This window comes from Chinchilla lanigera, unplaced genomic scaffold (genome assembly GCF_000276665.1).
Source record: "Chinchilla lanigera isolate Chin_1 unplaced genomic scaffold, ChiLan1.0 scaffold00169, whole genome shotgun sequence".
Classification (NCBI taxonomy): Eukaryota; Metazoa; Chordata; class Mammalia; order Rodentia; family Chinchillidae; genus Chinchilla; species Chinchilla lanigera.
This window is the reverse complement of record NW_004955570.1, coordinates 876,135-895,585: the sequence shown is the minus strand read 5'-3', so window position 1 is coordinate 895,585 and position 19,451 is coordinate 876,135. Positions and strand designations below refer to the sequence as shown.

The following is a 19,451-nucleotide window of genomic DNA, read 5'->3' as shown; positions in this document are numbered from 1 at the left end:
GAATGGGGGTGGAGGGCGAGGGGTCCAGCCGGTGCAGGGGGGGCGGCCCCCAGGGAGGGGCACGCTATGTCTTTAAGAGCTGCCTGAGCGCAGGTTGCAGCTGCCTGGCCAGCCCGAGAGACAGCAGAGATTCATTACCCGCCGACACAATGACCATTGATGGCCCCGTGGCGTTATTCAAATCCAGTACCAATTGCAGCCGAGCCCCTTTCTCCGCGCCAGGCCCGTATTGTTGGAGCGGCCCACTAAAAGCCCGCCCCGGCCCCGAGCCGCCAGAGGCGCCCGTTCGGGTTCAGCCCTGCGCCTCGCCAGCATGCCGGCTCCCAGTCCGGCTCCCCGGGCGCTGCAGGTGACCCGGCGGCGCATTCCAGCGCTCCCCGCCGCCGGGGCCACCGCCGGCGACTCAGCTACAGGGAAGCGGAGAGCGCCCGAGTCGGTGCGTGCGCGGGGCTGGGCGGGGGCGGGAGACCGGACCCGGCTCGAAACGCCACCCGGCCTGGGTCCCCAGCTATCTGGACTCCCGGCAAACCCTGGCTGGGGGCGGGGAGAGGGAAGTCGGGGTTCCCCGGGCCTGAGAGAGGAGATTCCCCCGAGCTGGGGCAGTGCGGAGACCTAACGCGGGCCACTCTAGGGACCCCGGGCCGCGATCGAAGGCGACATGCCGGGGGTGACAGGGATCCCCGCGCTGGGTCGGGATTGTGTGCCTGCCGGTCCCTCCACCTTACCGCGGGATGGGCCACGAGCGCCCGGCACTGGCGAGGTGTTCCGACGCGCAGCTCCGCGGATCTCCAGATCCGGCGCGTTTAAGGAGCGAAGCGCAGGCTGCAGGAGCCCGGGGCCCTGAACTCGGGGGCTTCGCCACTGATTGTCCAAACGCAATTCTTGTACGAGTCTGCGGCCAACCGAGAATTGTGGCTGGACATCTGTGGTTGAGCCCCGGGCGCAACAGGGGCCAGGGCCGCGGGGACCGAGCTCCGGGCAGGCGGCTGGCTGGCCCCAGCGCGAGGATCGCAGCCCCAGTCGCGCGCAAAGGAGGGAAGCCGCTCCCTGCCACCAGCGCCGCCATCCTCATCCTCCCTCCTTCTGATCCTCCTCTGCGGGTGACCTGTCCCGGATGGCGGAGTCTTCCAGATCGCGTCGGTTTTCCCCCTTTCCAATTTCGGCCGGAATGAGGCTGGCACGCAGCTGCCGACCCGAATGTGGTCCGAGAAGCCCGCCCTCGGCCAGAGCTGCGGGAAGTCGGGGTGAAGGCAGATGCCAGCTGAATGCGCTTGCTAACTCGCTTCGAATCTGTTCTAACCTACCCCCTGACCAGTCACCCCCAAACCAAAAAAAATCCTAAATCAGCCCCTAAGTCCCAAACCGACCAACCCCTCCCACAAGCCCCTCTGCACGGAAGGATGGGCTGAGCTTCCTCCAACCACTGCTGGGGACGGAGAAGCTTGGGAATGATGCGCTCCAGCTGGGCGACCACCGAAGCTCTGGAAGCAGAACTTGGACAAACGAATCCTTTCCATTAAAGAAAAATCTTCGGAGATAGTGGGATTTATTTATTTGTTTATTTCCTCAAAAGCAGGGGTCAGGAGTTGCTTGGGAGGGGACTGTGGGGAGCTGCTGCTGGTGAACCCGGGTCACCTGTCGCCACCCAGGCGTGGGGCGGGGGCTCGGGGCTGAGGGTAACCTGCTGTGGTCCGGAGCGTCTTGGCCCTGCCAGTCCCCACTGTGGGGCCAGCACCCTGCCGTGGGAGACAGCCCAGCCTTCCCCACCGCCCTTCTCAGCTCTGCTGCTCAGCATTAACTAGGGTGCGACGGGGGCAGGGAACCCTCCATCTCTCAACCCCAGTCCTCCTCAGGCACGGAGAGGAACCCTAGCACCCAGCTTCCCGGACCTGGAATACCGTGTGCGACTTTGGGCCAGTCCTGCAGCTCGGGAGCTGGAGGAACGCAGGGACCGCTAGGCTGCAGGAATTGGGCCAGGCTGACCCTCCAAAGTGAGGTTGCTGGGCCATCTTAGATCCCCCACTCTGTTCTCTGTTAGGGACACCCTGATCTCAGCACCTAGAGAGGGCTGGTCAGCCAGGCTCTGTGGAGAGCACCCAGCCCAGCCCCTACCGTAACCCCAACATGGCTACTCCCACCACTCATGGGAGGCCTGCACTGCAGTGGGCTGGAGAAGCCCACCGGCCCGGCCACCTGTCCCCTAGAGAATGATGTGCACCTCCCAATACATCTGGGACATCTGGCACTTTCATCTCCACAGGATGAGAAATTTCCACCTTAAATTATTGACATTTAATGAAAAGCAACATTCTAAGATTTGGCAGGATGATGTTGGTGCCCCAATTCTTTTTTAAGGTCTCCCTCCGGCAGACAAAGCTCTTTTCTCCAGGTTATGGAAGGAAAGGGGGTTCAGCAGGTTCTTTTATGCCAATCCCAGCGTGGGGACGGGGCTCTGGCTGCAGGTGATGGGACAAAGCCTGGCTGGGTTGTGTCCTGGGACCCAGAGTGGTCAGTACAGACTGGCTCTGCACCTCCTTCTCCAGACACCCCTACAGGACCACCCCTCAGGGCAGTCTGAGTTTCAGCCTTTTGGGTAAAGGGCAGCTGAGGGCCCTAGGCACAGGACAGGAAGGTCATCCCAGAGGCCGTGGCAGGGGAGAGATGGGCACCACCTGTCTCTAAGGATGCAGCCCTCAGCAAGGCTGGTGAACAACCTAGCCTTTTATTTGCCCAAGACCAGCTGTTGCAGGCAACCAGGCCCCCAGACTTCCAGAAGGCTTCCAGGAGGGAGGAGGGGTAGGCCGCTCTGCCTACCAGGTGCTGCCCGCCCCCCACTCTGCCTGTGAGCCAGACTTGTGCCACCAAGCATCTCCCCAAGTTTCAGACACTATACTCGGTGCAGGGGAAGCAACTGAGGGACACTGACCCCTGGGCCAGGCCTCTGCTGGCCAGTCCAAGGCTAGGGCCTTCCTCCCTACCGCCTCCAGCAGAACGGGCTGTACAAAGACTGGGGAGGCTCCCGGGAGCCCATCTGGTGGCCTGTGGGGGGGCCAGCCAGGGTCAAGGGCTGGGGAGCAGGGGGAGGAGGGGTGTGGCTGGGAGAGCAGCTGCTGGGTTGGGGGAAGGGGGTCAGCACTGAATAGGGGACCCCAGCTGGGGCTCCATAATGGTATCAGTGGGGGACAGGCACAGCTCCCTACTGTCCAGATGGGGAAACTGAGGCGCAGAGCCCTCGATCTGGAAGGCAGGGCCGGCCTTCAGCTCTCCAGGCCCACCCGTCCTCCCCGCAAGATGGCCCTGGAGCTGCAGCGCCTTGCTGGCAGTCACTCAGCGTACAGACCGAGACACGGGGAGCGGAGGCAGCGGGGTCACCTGGCCGCAGAGCCCCCTCCACTCCTGATACACCAGAGGGGGCCCCAGCCACTGCCCGCTTTCCCCTGCTCACGTGCTGGCTGAGAAAGGCCCATTTTTAGCACCTGGCCTCCTTTCTCTGCCTGGAGGGAGCTCAAGGGACAGAGCAGGGAAGAAGGCAGCCAAGGGGGACAGGGAGGCCTGCAAGCAGAGCCCAAGGGGCTGTCTGACTGTTCTGATCTCCCCTTGCAAAAGGCCCAGGCGGAGGGGCCCTCAGCCACCGTGCAGTGTAGAGATGAAGAGGACGCTGTCCTGGTCCTGCAGCTGGTAGTCCAGCTCCCCCTGGGCAGGAGAGAGAGGCCTTCAGGGCACTGCCCAGGTTTCTCCCCAGGCGCTGCCAGGGGAGGGAAAGGCTGACCTCCCCACAATCCGGGCACTGTACACATCAGCAGGCAAACCTCCGGCTGCCCCTCCCCCCTCACTGGGGTGGGGGGCTCACACAGCCTCGGTGTGGCTGCGGCAGTGGGACAAGAACTGTCAAGTCACCCTCTCTTGGCCTGATGAGGGGCCCCAGACTCTCCCACTGAAGCATTGCAGTCTGGGCCCGGGAGGGGAGTCCCCAGGTACTGACCAGCAGTTCCCAGTCGGCATCGTTAATCAGCACCAGAATTCCTGGCCGCCTGTGGGGAAGATGGTGGTGAGTGGTGGGGAGCAGAAGCCAAGGCAGGAGGTGCAGAGTCTTGGGCCATGGGAGCGAGTGGAGGGAGCACTTCCTGCCGGGGTCTGGTCAAAGGTGGTCTGCAGACAGCTGTGACCTTTGGGCCAGGTGGAACACGGGCACAAATGCCAGCACCACCAGCCAGACTTCAGGTAAGTCGTTTGCTTCTCTGAGCATTAGTTTTCTCACCCGGAAAGGGGGCAAACTGCGCTGCCTGCCTGCAAGGTCTGTTCAAGGCTTGGATGAGAGGAGTGCGGGGCCTGGCATACCGCTTCTCAGCACACCCAGCAGGAGAAGCCACTTTTAACATCTCAGGTCCTGGAAAGGAGGAACTTGGCTTCAAAGCCTCATGCATACTCACCCTGGAGAGGGGGCACCTTGGCTCTTCTGGGTCAGGGACAGTGCTTGTGGCACTGAGCATCTGAATGTTCAAGAGCCTTCCTGCCTGCAGAAGGCGGGAGAGGTCCACATTTGGACAGGCAGTTTAGCCTGGCTCTTGCTGGCAGCAGCCCAAGCAGCGCTGCTGTCCTGGCAAGTGGCCTCCAGGACTGCGGCAGCAGGGTCTGAAGCAGGACTTGTGGGGAGCTCTGGCCCGAGGGCCTGCTGGTGACCTACGCTTCGAGGCAGATGAAGGAGCTTCTCAACTGTGCTGCCGACCTCCCTGCTGCAGGAGGTTATCTCTGTTATAGAAGTTCGGCGACTTCCCGCTACACGGAACCCTGTCGTTTGCTAGGAGCCAGGGTTACGACAGACTGGGAAGCCTATGTGTGAGTGTGTGCCTGAGTGCGCCCGTGCCTACAGTCAGCGATCTCCCGGAACCCTACCCCTGTGCTGTCCCACAGAGTGGCGCCTGGCCACCTGCGGCCCTTCAAACTACAGTGAAATAAAACAGGATGATTACAGTTTCTTTGTTCTTCTGAGACACGGTCTCACTATGTAGTACAGCCTGGCCTTGAACTTGCTATGTAGCCAATGGAGGCCTCAAACTTGTGGTGATCCTCCTGCTTCAGCCTACCAAGTGCTGGGATTATAGGCCTGTGCTACCATGGCGAGCTGGGTTACAGTTTCTTAGTCACCCCAGCCACACTGCAAGGGCTTCATAGCTGTGGCAGCAGCTCCCAGACTGGCCAGCACAAGTACCAAACGTTTCCATCCCTACAGGAAGTTTACGGGAGAGCGCTGTCCGACACTGGGGCAACGGGCACAGTGGGCAGCATCTCCTTCGTCATTTCCGTGTGTAGGGGTCACTGAAGCCCAGAGAAGCAAAACGACCCACCTAAGGTTCCACAGCAAATATGTGGCAACCAGAAGGCCATTAATTTTGGAGAAATTCACCAGGATACTCTCATCTGGGCTTTTAACAAATGCCCAAGAGCCCGTGTGGTGATGAGAAAACTGCGAACATGACAGAGCTGGCTGGAAGCGCCCTCCTCAGAGGAGGCAGAGTGAACAAAGGGGAGGTGGGGACAGAGGAGGCTGAGACTGAACTCAGGGTCCGCGCTCCGGCATCTTGCCCTCCCTCTGCACTCTTCAGGGGAGGAGGTAGGGGACTCACACGCTGTCTCCCTGGATGAACAGTTCTGGCCGCTCTTTTAGCAAATTCTTCTTGATCCAGACAAGGAGGTTCCGGATGTCCCCTGGAGAGGAAGGCACAGAACAAACTAATGTCAAACTACAGGGTTCCTAGCCCCCAAAGCCCTGCCTGGCCCAGGAGGAAGTACACGCGGGGCTCCCAGGACCTCTTAGATCAGGCTGTGATGCTCATGAATGCGTGGGTTCCTAAGATGGGGAACGAGTGAGTGTCTTCAGAGAAAGTGGCCTCCAGCTCCATTACGGGCTTCCAGAAGCACCGGCCTTTAGCTACAGGAAGGACTAGAGGCGGACAGTGGGAGAAGCTCACATCCAAGAGCCGAGGCACAGAGCCCTCCCCGCGAGGGCTGGGAACTGGCTGGAGACTGTCCAGCAGGCTTCCGAGGGCCTGAAGAGCCCCTTCCACCTTTATCTCTCCAGCCAGTCCCCGATGGGGGGATCCGGCTCTGCTCTCGGAGGGGTCTGCATATATTTCCTTTTGTGAGGGGAGAAAAACAATCACTGAGCTGATAGCATCAGTTAATTTCCTCTAGCCGAGGGAGAGAAGGATCCTTCACCAGCCAGGGATGCTGACAAATCACTGCTCCATGGCTCCCCCTCCCCACAGCTCCGCAGGCTGACGGCCACCTTCAAGAGCGAGAGGTTCAGGGTCAAAAGGCCTCTCCTGCTCAGTGAACACCAAGACGTGCCTCCTGTGGGGAGTGGTGTTCTGGGACAGCCACCGGTCCCTTTGTCCCAAGGTCACCTCTCCTCTCCTAGGACCAGGGACAAGCATCCTGCAATCCGGCCCTACACACTCTTTGGTAACTGGGCTCCCTACCTCTGCAGCATGGTTCTCCCGAGGCTGCCAGGGGTCTTGCTCATAAAAGTGACCTAAGTGACCTGGCCTCTGGGAAGCCAGTGGGTAACTCGGGCCTAACCAGTGCCTGTCCCAAGTCAGTGTCTCAGAGGCTCTGAACCTGGCACATGCCCGGAGACAAAGCTCAGGGGCTGAGCTGGGGCCGGGCCGTCCAGACTAGGCTGAGGGTCCTGGTGTGAGGGCCAGGGGCAGGGTGGGCCCACAGCATGAACATGGCACAGGCTCAGCCTCCGTGGTGGGCAGGGCTGAAGGCGCTCTCCCGCCCTGCATGCCACCCCGGCAGCAGGGATGCTGTCTGGACGGACTGGTCCTCTTTGCTCAGTGCCAACACCCTTGGATCTGATGCCAGCAGCGCACGGGCCATGGGCAAAGCATCTACAACCGAGACTGCTGCCTTCCAATTTTAAGTCCTCGCTCTAAACAAAGCGACTGGCATCCCCCAGTCCCTGGCACGGGCGGGCGGGAGAGCCTGCCTCCAGCTAGCCGTGGTTGACTTGGCTTTGTGGCGGGCTCCCTCCTGTTGAGAGTCCAGAGGCTTCCCCTCGGCCCTGAATCCCCTTGGCCTCCATCTTGGCACTGTCTGGTGGGCCGCCAGCCCATACATCTTGTGGCCGCTCGATAGAGCCGCCGGGGCCTGACACATCCACCGCCAGCCCTGGCGGGCGGGGCTGCGCTTGCGTGTGAGGAGGCGTGAGAGGGACTGGGCAGTGCCTGGCTTGTGGACCACGGGTTGTTACCTCTGCAGACCTGGATGCCCTCTACCGCGGAGCCAGGACTCAGCTGGGGAGCAGCCCTGATCCTCCAAAAGAAGGGCACCTTGCTGCATCTGAGTAGGCTCTGGGCTGGGGGAGGGCCAGTGGTCACGGTAGGGTCATTCACGTGATGGCACCGTCGTGCAGTCCCAGGGGGGTGGGCCGGGGGATGAGTCCTAGTGCTGGCTCATTTATCATGATGCTCCTGTTTGCTGAGGTCACTCCCTCCCTCCTCTGCCTGCGCCCACCCTGGGCCTGCACACATTTTTGATAGCCTGTTACCATGGTGAGGCTACCGCATCACCACCCGTATTGTTCCCCCATGCCTGGATTTGGGGGTGGGGAGAGGTGGAACTCATGGCTCCCTTCGCAGGCTGCAAGGGCCACTTGGCCTGGCCTGAAACGCATCCCCTGGGACATCTTGCTCAGCTTGTTGAGGCCCAGACAATATGCAAATAGGCTCCAAGCCAGATGGTCGGCTTCCAAAGGGGCCCAGGGGAGGAGGAAGGGTTAAGCAGAGTCAGGGGCTGGTGGCTTGGGGATGGCTCTGGGATAGATGGGGGCTCGGGGGGGTGGTGTGTGCGTCTCACTTCCACCTTCCCACTCTGTGTCCTCCTGCCTTCCCACTCCTACTGAGGGCTGTCTGCCCCCTGGGATCACATGGAATCACTCACAAGACATACACTTACTGAGCAACTACTATGTGCCAAGCGCAAGGGAGATGGCAGTGAGCGAGACGGGCGCAGAGCCTACTCTCATGAAGCTAAGAGGCCAGCAGGGGAGGGAGACATTACTTAACTAACTGTGATAAATCGACTGCCTTTTTTTTTGGCTTTTGAGACAGGGTCTCACTATGCAGTTCAAGCTGGCCTTAAGCTCACTTTATAGCCCAGGCTGGTCTCAAACTCGCAAGATCCTCCTGCCTCAGCCTCTCGAGTGCTGGGATTACAGGCATGCGCCACCATGCCAGGCCAAATCAACTGCCTTTGTCTCAGATCAGAAAAGACCTTTCCAAGGGTGTTTAACACTGAAGCTCAGGCCTGAAGGACATGTGGGGGAGGCATTGCAGGAAGACCTAAGGCAGGCCAAAACTGGCAGGTTCAGGAGGGCAGAACAGAGAAGGCAAACGGCTCAGCGTGAGGGGCCTACTCTGGGCGAGGCTGCTCCCTCCAGGAACCCCAGACCAAAGGTCTGCTCCACAGGCCCTGGGCCCAGGATATGTGAAGCAAGCTGTGGCTCATATGGAAGCTCTCCTGGTCCTGTTCCCATTCCCAGAGCAGGGGCTGAGGGCCTAGCACTATGGGACTCAGGACGCTTGCTGGACATGTGGACACCTGAGGAGTGGGGCACAGCACCGATCCGGAGTTTGGAGTGGGACGCCATCACTTCCTAGCTACCTGAGCTTGGGAGAGGAAATTCCAGAGGCTCAGCTTCCTGGCTGTGTAAAACAGGGCGCTCAGGATGCCTTACAGGGCTGCTGAGGGTGGAGGAAGACAACCCACAGCATAGCTCCTGGCGCTGTGCCTGCCTGGGCCTCGTTGACTCCGCCTGCGTGGGAGGGAGACCCGTCCCCGCAGCCCTCGCTGACGTCCTGGGGTCCCACGTGCTCTGCCCACCGGCCTGGCACCCGGCTTTGGGAGTGAGGTGCTCACTAACCAGGCAGCGCTGGGCTGGCTGGGGTTTTCTGAGGGCTCCGGCGCCTTCCTAGGAGACGCTGGAAAGGGATGGGAGCAGCAGCAGAGTGGCAAGGGGTCCAGGCACTGGCTGGCCTTCGTTCCCCATTTTTTAGTAGTACTGGAATTGAACGCAGGCCTTCTGCTCTACCATCGAGCTTCATCCCTAGCCCCATCCATTCTTTTTAAACCAGTGTATGTTTGCAATATATAATACATTCACTGTGGGTTATTTTTTATTTTGAGACAGGGTTTTGCTACATTTCCCAGGCTGACCTTAAACTTCTGCCTGCGTGTGGCCCCCCCTCCATTTTTGACACCTGTCTTGTTCTACTGTCCAGGCTGGCCCCAAACTCTGAGCTCAGGCAATCCTGCCTCAGTCTCCTGAGAAGCTGGGACTACCAGTACTTGTCACCGTGCCCACCTGTCAGGCTCCTGGCATTTCAGATGTTCAGACCTGTCAGGCACAGTGGTTGCTCGGTGCTTCCAGGCCAACTGTGCACACAGCACCCCAGGAGGGGCCTCGGGACCAGGCCCACCCACCTGAGGGAAGCAAGGGACGGCAGCTGCCGCTCTGCGGTGAGGTGATCAAGACTTCCCACCCTGGAGCCGGAAGGACCTGCACTGTGGGTGAGATGGCCTTGAGCAGGACGTCATGTTACCTCTGTCTTGGCGCCCCCTGTCCTCTGACAATGGGGGCGATAATCCATACTCCTCAGGGTGGCTGTGAGGACTAAGGTTCGGTACCAACAGCAGGCCAGCAGTGTCCAACACACAGGACAAGCTCACAGCTGGGCGCTGTTGTGTGATCAAGCGACTCCGATTCCTTGTTCTCTGGGTTTCAGGAGGCCTGTCCTAAAGGTCACTACCACGGCATGTGGCACGCTCCTCTTAGAATGCACCTAGGAGAACTCCTCCGAGAATCGCACCCCAGTGGACTTGCTCCTGTCTGAGGACGGTGACTTCTGGCTGAGGCGGGCAGCTGGAAGGGAACGGCTTCAAGATATCCCCGGCACTGACTCCCAGCTGCAGGAGGCCCTCACCCAGCCTGCCTTGGGGACAGGAGGTCATCTCCTGGCCAGCAGCTCTGTTAACTGCTCTTTCCTTCCCAACGGAAGTCTGTGTTGCTGCCCCGGGGCGCACACCAACGAATGTGTCCTCTCACCCCCACTAGCCATTCAGATTTGGGCGACACTGAGTCCTTGAATCTTCTCTTCTGTCGGTTAAGCGGCTCCATGCGCACCACGTCCACCGGGCTCACGTCAGCACTCCTCTAGGAGCCCACCCCAAGTCCAGTTGAAAGCGAGAAGAAAGCTCTAGCATGGGGGGAGCGGGCGGAGGGAACCTCCAAGGCTCCATTTACAAGTGAATGGGGGTAAGAATGGAGCAGTTTGTGGGCTAAACTGGCCTCAGAAGGAGGTTTACAGATGTGTGAGGGGACGCTCCTCATTGTTTAATTAAGCAGAAAGTGGATCTTTTCAAAAGCAATTTTGCACAGGGACTGGGAGGGGTGGGGAGAGTGGAGGGCGGTGGGGAGGGGATCAGCAAACAGGGCCCAGAGCAGAGAAAGGAACAGCTGGCCCCAGGGAGGCTGTGAAATGCATGCTAAGCAGTTTAAAGCGCCCAGGAGCTCCACTGGTCTCTTCCCCTCCCTCACCAGCCACCCTTTACTGTGAGCTGAGCTGAGCTGAGCTGAGCTGAGCGGGAGGGGAGGGCGCAGGCCAGGGTGTAGGAAGCCGGCAGGGAAAGGTGAGGCAAGCAGTCTCCCCTGGGGTCAGGTCCAGGAGCCCGGAGTCAGGGGATCCTGGAGTGATAAAAGCTGGCTCCCTGCAGTGGAAGTGGACAGAGCTGGCTGGTGCCGATCCTACTGAGCCCAGCCAGTCAAGGAGATGATCCATTCCTTCAAGATGGTGCTCATGGACCTCCCCCCCCCCCGCAAGTACACACACACGCACACGCACACGCAAGCTCTCACCAGATCTGCACACCTACTTCACAGAAGGGAAGTACTGAGATCTGGAAGCAAGTCTTCCAAACTGGAGATGTCAATAGATACTGAGCTCAGTAAGAAACAGCCCATCTCCCATTCTACAGATGGGGAAACAAGAGGCCTGCGCATCAACGATGCGCACTGCACACTGCAGGGCTCCTTTCCTGCGCCTCCTTCTCTGCTCTCCCCCGCCCGCTCCGCTCACGCTGGCTGGACTGGAGGCTCTCCCCTGACCTGTCACCATCCGGAGTCTGCGGCTGCTGCTGTTTTGGCGGGGGCCTCCGAGACTGCTCGGCCAGCTGGCAGCCCCTGGCCTGAGAAGGCTGCCCCACGATGGATCTGGGCATGGGGAGAGCGGGACTCTCCCCGCAGCACCAAGCGCCTGCGCTCCCACTGGGCAGCCGCGTGCCAGGGTAAGACCTAGCAGCTGCCAACCAGCACTTGGCGGCAGTGTGACCCAGGCCTCTGGACAAACCAAGGTAAAAACGGGAATCACAGGTAAGAGACCCACAGCAAAGAGTGAGCTAGAGATCCTGTCTTCCCTCCCCTGTTTCCTTTCCTTCACCCAGGAGCTAGGGGAGAGCAGCCTCCACCTCCTCACCACAGTGGCTAGAGGATAAAGGATGAGAAACCTGAGCCTCACACTAGCGTCCCTTCTTGGTAGGTGTGGCCAGGTCTCGGGTCCCTTCCTTCTTCCTGTCTTCCTCTCAGGTCTAGTTTCCTTAAGGACAGATAGCATCCATAGGGATCACTACACAAACCAAACTGAGTAGCTGTTGAAGGCAAGAATGAATGAATTGGAGGTAAACACTGGAAAACAAACAGTGAGAGATGTCAGCGGGATTCAGGGAGCTGCCTGGGTCTAATGGCGACAGGCTGGTCACAGTGCCAGGACTTAGAGATCCTGAATCTGCATCTGATTATCAGCATTAGCATTTGTTATTGTTATTATTATTATTGTTGTTGTTGTTTTATCTTTTTGAGACATGGTCTCTCTATGCAGTTCAGGCTGGCCTCGAACTTGCAATGATCCTCCTGCCTCAGCCTCCCCAGTGCTGGGATTACAGGCATATGCCACCATGCCCACTCAGTTAGCATTAACATTTAAATAACCATATGACCTGGGGTGAGAACCTTGGTATCTGAGTTTGGGTTTCTGCTATTTACTTAGTGGCGCTGAGGAATGATTCTAGAATCTCAGGTTTGCTAAGCAAGCACTCCGCTGCTGAGCTACATCCTCAGCCTGGTTTATACTGTTTGTTTTTTTTTCCCCTACAGTACTAGGGATTAGTTGAAGCCAGGCCCTTCACATGGAGGTACATCCCTGGCCCTTCTTTAATTTTTATTTTTAGGCAGGCTCTCACTGAATTGCTAAATTACCTAGGCTGGGTTGGGATTTGTGATCCTCCTGCCTCAGCCTTTTAGGGTGGTGGGATTACAGGCTGAAGCCACCATACCCACATTGGTTTCTACCTTTTAAAATGGAAATAACTTTGGTAGCTACTTCTTAGGAGTTTGTGACAATGATTTGCACAGCCAGCTGGGTTTCCTCCTCCCACTCCAAACTCAGCCTGGGGTCCACATGACCCTGGCCTTCAGTTCTTTGTCCGCCCCAAGGCCGTTTACCCCTGAGGGCCTTCAAAAGTGCTTCCTCACTGCCTGGAGGACCCTTGCCTGTGTGCTCTCCCTTTGTAACTCCTCAGGCTGGCAGCTTTTCATCCCGTATCCATTGCCTCCATGCCACCTCCTTAGGAGGCCTCCCTGAGCAGTCATTAGTCCAGCTCTAAGGGCCTGTCGGACTTCCTCGTGCTAACACTACAGTTTGGAATGACACAGTTTGCATATATTTGTTTCCCTGCTTCCTGCCTGGCTCCACGTCTATCCCACCGTTAACTCCACCAGGGTAAGAGCTGCACACCTGTTCTGTTTACCACTGAAGTGCTAAGTACAGTGACTGGCACAAAAAATATGTACCTGGCATCTGCTGAGTACTCAGTCAAGGAATGAGTGAGATGGGGCTGGAATTGGGAAAATCTGTGTGGGCTTTTGTGCCAAACAAACTTGAGGGGAATAAATCATAACTTGTGATATTTTAATAAACATCCAGGTAAGGTCTCTGAGATTGAATCTGTGCGATGGAGGCGAACCCTGTTCCCTCCCAAGGCTGTGGCCATCTGTCACACTAAGGAACACCATCTCGTCACCTGTGGGCATTCCCCAGCAGGAAAACACAGTCTCACCATCCTGACATTTAATGCCAGCCACCTGTCCATTTCCAGCTCAAGGGGAGCACTGCCCCGGTCCTCACTGAGTGTCCCCCAGCCCTGGCACATGGCAGACAGACCCACTCTGTGCTGCTGTCTCCCCACCCAGGGGAGGGCTGGGACGGCCGGGCAGCCGGGGAGCCTGGGCCATCATAACCACTTGATTCCTGGCAGTTGTGTGTCTATTACAAAAGACCCCATCGAACCTCACTTGACCATTTCCTACTGTCCCCCCACAGCGGCCCCATTCTCTGGGCTCCTGCTCTCCGAGCACTCTGCTCTTAGTATCTACTGCCAGGCCTGCAAAAGACCTCAACGTGGGCTGTGGGTGTGGCTCAGGGTTCAGTCCCCAGTGCCCCCGCCCCCAAAGACAGATCTCAGTGGTCTCCACATCCAGCCCTTGCTGCCAGGCTATACTGACCGTTCCCAGCTGGACCCACAAGAGTTACTCTTTAGCGCCTCCCATTGGAAGGCAGGGACTGCTCCTCCTGCTCACGTCTGTCTCTTCAATGACTGGACATGGTCTGCCACTCAGGAGGTGCTTGGTGTGTATTTGTGTAAGAAATATTAGCAAGTATTTGAATAAAGGAATTTTAAAAAATCCATTGTCTCCCTTAGTCAACTCCCTCTTCCAGGCTTTCTAGCTGGAGGCAGGGAAGGGGAAAGGGGACATAAAAAGGAATCAAGACATGCTGTGTACATATACCAATTTCCCAAGACAAATGTAATTACTATTGCGTACTGTAAACATGTATTATAAAAAAAAAAAAAAGAATCAATCCTCATATTGAAATGGGGGCCCATTCATCCATTCCATTCTCAGCAAGGATTGCTTCCCTCATGAGCACCCACCCCTGCTGCCATATTCTGAAAACAAGAGACAAATGGTGCAACTTGCTTCCACCTTTGAGACACTAACAAATAGGTCACCATTCCCACTTCACAGATGAGAATGCTAAAGCTCAGAAAGGTGAAGCTACGGGCCTAAGGTTTTTTTTTAAGCCACGGTCTCCCTAGGTAGCCCAGGCTGGCCTCAAAATCATGGTGGTCTTCCTGCCTCAGCCTCTCTGAGTGCTGGGATTACAGTTGTGGGCCACCACATCCAGTACTGGCCTAAAGTTCTATGGCATCTTAGAAGCCTTGTGTAAGGACTAAGTCATTCCCACTTGAATAGAGGCGAGGGATCCCTCTGACCCACTCCTGCCCAATGGGACCCACAGATGGGCTTAGAAAGCCAATACTCACAGGGCTCCTCCTGCCCAGGCAAAGTAACTTGATGTTTCTTTACTCCGTCAAACAGGAGCTCTGCACCGCCTCTGCAAAGGAAGGCCAGAGAAAAGACAGCAGGTGAGCTCCTGCAAGCAGGAGGGGAGCTGAGCCTGAGAACTGAGGGTGGGGCTGGCAGCAGAAGCCTGGGAGATGCAGAGAACAAGGTGCAGGACTGTGGGTAGCAGTGACTGATTCTGTCACATGATTTCCTGATGTGCTAAACTAGAATGCACGTAACTGTCAATAATTACACAGCCACATTTGTAGATTTTCTTCTTTTTTGAGACAGGGTCTCACTATGCAGTTCAGGCTGGCCTTGAGCTCACTTTGTAGCCCAGGCTGGTCTCGAACTCACAACGATCCTCCTGCCTCAGCCTGCTGAGTGCTGGGATTACAGATGTGCGCCACTGCGCCTGGCGATTTTCATTTTTATACCTCTGCTTTCTTGAAACAGCTTAGGATATAACTGCAGAACACAGGTTTTGGGGGAAAAAAAAAAAAGAACATAGGTTTTGGAGCTACCAGCTCCAAGGGAGGGACCAGGCTCCACCCTGGGCATGTGTGATCTTCACAAGCTTGTGTGTGTGTGTGTGTGTGTGCTGGTACTGAGGATGGAACCTGGGGCCTTTGCAGTGGGCTCTATCCCTAGTCCTTTTTTTATTTTATACTTTGAGACTAATTTGCTAAATTACCCAAGTTGGGCTTGAATATGCAATCCACCTGCCCCAGCCTCCCAGCATACTTGGATTACAGGTATATAATCCCAGGTCCAATTTCAAGCCTTGCTCTTTCCATCTGCAAAAATGCTGAGAAGTAGCCAAGCACAGTGGCACACGTCTGCATTCCCAGGTAGGGCAGGAAGATCATGAATTTGAAGCTAGCCTGGACAACTCAGACCTCATCTCAGAAAAGAAAAGGAAAAAAAAAAGGCACAAAACCCAACCAAGCAAAGAAACAAAATGCCAAGAAGCCCCTATAAGGCTTCTGGAGACCTCTGCGCATCTAGCAGTGTCCTCTGGTAGGTCAGTGTTGGAAAAGCCCATCCCTGCCCCCTGCTGCTGGCTGGGTGAGCACAGAACAGCTCAGGAGGCCTAGAAAGCCCTAGAGAGCCACCGGGCTTCGCTTCAACAAAGAGTAACTGTTCACATCACCTTGCCCTTTTATTAGATGTTCCTCATCTCCTTTCCCGCTCAGGCCTTCTCAGGGAAAGAGGGAGGCCGACATTAATTCCATTTGACCAGAGAAGCCAACCAAAGCCCAGAGATTAAGTCCCTTGTCCACGGTCAGGCAAGCAGTAGCGGCACTAGGAGTTGAATCTAACTGGTTCCCGCTCAGCTCCAGTAACTGTGCCAGAAATGAAACAAAACAAAACAACCCATGACTCCTCTGAGGTCAGAAAGCCCCCTGAGGACAGAGTTTGGTTCATTTCTGGGCCCCAGCACCTGGCCAAGCGAAGGTCGGGATAGCAGACATGTTCAGAGCTAAGCCCAGAAGCCAGGTCTGTGTCCCACATAGCATCTCCCTCTAGGTCTCCTGATTCCCACCCTAGACTTCACATGGGTCTGAACTGAGAAGGCCTTAATAGAGTTTGGGTAGATGTGAGGTCTCCCACCCCAGACCCTTTCCCCATCTCAGAGAACAGATACGTCCTAAGGCAGCCCACTGCGAGGCAAAGGCAAGGCAAGCACTGTCACGGGGGGAACATGGGGCGACTGTCATCCAAACAAGGTCACGCTTTGTTGATGCAGAAATGTGGAGGGGGAGCAGAGGCCCATCTGTGGCCGCGCGCAGGGCCATTTCAGCTGCGAGCCCGCACAGAGCCTGCATTTATCTCCTTCCAAGAGCCTCGTTTTCTCCTGGGTAGGGGTTGGCACATGCAGCAGCTGGGGTGGGGGGAGGGTGACAGGCAAGGGGCTCAGAAGTTGGGGGTCAGAGAAGAAGGGTGGGAACTGGAGGCACTGGGACCCAGGCAAACAACTGAGGGTGGCCAAACCTGGTGGTGCCAGGCTCGGAGGCTGGGCCTGTTTTTCCCTTTAGAAGCGGATGAAGGGAGGACCAGTGTAGCTGAGAGACCCGGCAGTGTCCCAAGGGAGGGGCTGGCATTTGCCAGCACATCTGGAATGGGGGAAGGTACTTGCCAAGCCTCTGGAGTGATTCAGGGAGGCAGAAGAGGAACTTGTTTTGGCCCCAGAGACTCAAGGCCAAATCCTGTTACATCTTAGATTTGCTATTCAAACTCAGTGAAGATACCTCCACCTTGCCTCCACCCTCACATCCTGACATCCTGATGGACATGTCCTATACCAGCCTCAGGTACAGACATTCTGCAGACTCCTTCACTTTTTCTTCCTTTTTTTGTACTACTAGAGATGGAACCCAGGGCCTTGTGCACGCTACACAAGAACTCTATCACTGAGCCACACCCCTAGCCATGCTCTTTTTCTCTTTTATCTTCATCTTTTTTCAATAAATTATCTATCTATACTTGCTTATTTATTTCCCCTCTACCTGCTGGAATACAAGCTCTTCCTAAAACAGGGCCTGGCACACAGTAGGCTCTCTGTGTTCCTCTGTAATACTGTATTGCTAAATATTTACCAAATGAATGAAAATGCCCATTTCTCTCCCCTTTTCTCCGACTTCAGTGGTGTGCCCTGTCTCTGCCAATACTTCCCCAACTTGCTGAGGAGGAAACGGGATGGCACAAAGGTAATATCACAACTGGGGCTTTATAGCCTGAACCAAACGGATCCAAAACAAATCCCATGCTTCCTGAGAAATGCTCTAAGAACAGCTCAGGGGGCAAGACAAAGATGGTGGAGATGGTTACTGACAAGGGACAGAAAGGTGTTGCAAGGCCCACGGAAGAGCTGCTGAGGCCAAAACGACTGTGTTTGCCCAGAGGTAGGAGTAAGGACATATCCCAGACTACTCCACTGGTGGAGGCGGGACCACTCGGGGAGTAAGGACATGGCAGCCTCGGGTTCAGACAGAAGGGTGAAGCACAGCTGCTAAGAGATGCAGGAAGTGAGAAGGCAGATGCACAGCATGCTCCGACAGAAAGAAGGGGCCTGGGTCTTACACATCTTGGGGATTCTCACTTCCCACGAAGATGTAACATTCATGCAGCACTGTGATGTGGGTGGAGAGGGGTAGGCAGGTGCAGGAATGTTGTCCTGCCTTGCCGGGGCTCACCGCTGCTCTTGAGGGTAAGCAAGAGTGATGCCAGAAATGGGGCAACCATGTCAGTCTGTAAACTCTGGAAGGCCAGGAACATATTTTCCTCCTGACTTCTTTACTGTTGCCTGCATGTATCGGGCAGACACAAGACACCTCTGGCCAACAGACACCATGTGTGATTCAGGGACAGCAAAAGGCAAGCAGGCTACAGGTGAACCTTAATGCTGGCACTCTGCACCTTTTCCCTCCCAACTCTGCTGAGGTCTGTCAAGGTAGCGTGGATCCTCCTAGAATCCCCAGGCTGGGGGAGGGTGAAACTGGGCCTAGGGTCAGTGAAGCAAAACAGGAGGTCAGACCAGTGCAGTTCTAACTGAACCCAAGCAGTCAGACAATATCATCAATTAAAATGCATTTATCATTCACGAGACTGCCCCCGCTCTAAGGGGCAGAACTGCTGAACACTGTAGGGTATGCACAGAGTGCTATTCATCTTTGTATCCTCTGTGTCTGGCCCAGCGCCTGGCACATGGTAGGCACTCAGTAAATGACTGCAGAATGAACTACCCAGTGAAAAGAAAACATGAAAGCAACGGGGCATCCAATGGGAGAAAGGGCATGTGGACGGAGATTTAGATTCTCATCCCAGGCTTCCCTTATCACATAGACCTTAACTTATCTTCCCTCACGCACAGGCACATGCACCAAGGCCCAGTTTCGCTGTGATTTTGGAAATAATAACCGCTCATTTTTTAGGCCCTCTGCTTTTTTGCCTTCTGTCTACATTCTCCAGTTTTTCTTTCGGCTTTGAAACCACATGACAAACCTTGTGTTTACTGGGGGGGAAAAAGATAGTGGCTTGAAAAGATCTTTCTATTGTGTTTCTCTGATTATTTCTCATGATCTTCAGAACACTCAGCAGGTTCCCCGACTATCCTGAAAGAAGCTCCAGTCTGCTTAAAACCCTCCATTCTTGGGGGGGGAGAAAGGGGTCCCATAAAGAAATCAAGGGTCGGAGGGTGGTAGTTTCAGGTTCTAGGGCCTCAGATGCCACACAGATGGGCCTGGTTGGAAATGAGACCGGTAAAGATTGTGCGGAGGCCGCCTCCTAACTGCCGTGTCTTTTGAGTCCTACCCGGAGCGCACCTCCCGTCGGTGTGTGCGCCTCTATTCCCGGACATACGGCCTCGTCGCCAAGGGAGACCCAACATCCCAGACTCGAGGCGGGTGGTAGAGCTCACGGCGGGTGCAGCGAGCCTCGACAATTTGGCCTTGTCAGGCCCCAAGGCAGGAAGGGAGCTTCGCGCTCGAGGACTTCAATCCATGCCCACGGCGCCCCAGCTCAGAGACTCACCCGAACTCCACCTCCACTGACAAGGGCGCTGCCATGTTGAGGAAGCCTAGCTCGAAGGAAACTCCCCCCAACTTCCGGCCCGCTCGCCCATTTCCGGTTGTCGCGGGGCATCGTGGGCGGAAGAGGCGGTGCCACAGGAGGAAGAGGCGGAGCCGAAGCTTCCATCCTCCTCACCTATTGGAGGAAACTCGGAGGGCGGAGGACGGGAGGTCACCTGGGCTCTTGAAGACTGTAGGTCTTAGGGACTCTGAGGGCGGATCGACTTCAATGAGATCACAACTAGGCAGACGAGATCCGGTAGCACCTTTGCGACATGACTGTGAGCTACGTTATTGCTTATCTTGCATTAGTTATGTCCTCAGCCAATACACTGCTTGGGCGAGCTCTTTACTTAAAGTGAAAGGATCCCCCCAGTCTTTTATTTCCGCCCCAGAAGTCTCCCCTCTAAGCGGAG

The 19,451-nt window shown here is 56.4% G+C and overlaps 1 protein-coding gene across 1 annotated transcript; it reads right to left on the bottom strand.

Annotated features, from left to right (window-relative positions):
* Positions 1–1,540: 1,540 nt before the first annotated feature.
* Positions 1,541–19,099, bottom strand: Urm1 (ubiquitin related modifier 1). Its single transcript, XM_005413542.2, has 5 exons — positions 18,998–19,099; positions 14,443–14,513; positions 5,625–5,706; positions 3,983–4,031; positions 1,541–3,693 (listed from the first exon to the last, which is right to left on the bottom strand). Exons 1-5 carry the CDS (start codon positions 19,030–19,032, stop codon positions 3,625–3,627), a joined length of 306 nt encoding a protein of 101 aa, XP_005413599.1. The 5' UTR covers positions 19,033–19,099; the 3' UTR covers positions 1,541–3,624.
* Positions 19,100–19,451: the final 352 nt, after the last annotated feature.

What these genes read in the sequence shown, in the direction of transcription:
- Urm1 (XM_005413542.2), bottom strand. Translation starts at nt 19,032, where the DNA reads ATGGCAGCGCCCTTGTCAGTGGAGGTGGAGTTCGG. An exon ending in TCAGTGGAGGTGGAGTTCGG is followed by an intron (nt 14,514 to 18,997) that starts GTGAGTCTCTGA and finishes CTTCCTTTGCAG; the next exon opens with AGGCGGTGCAGAGCTCCTGT. An exon ending in ATGCCGACTGGGAACTGCTG is followed by an intron (nt 3,694 to 3,982) that starts GTCAGTACCTGG and finishes TCTCCTGCCCAG; the next exon opens with GGGGAGCTGGACTACCAGCT.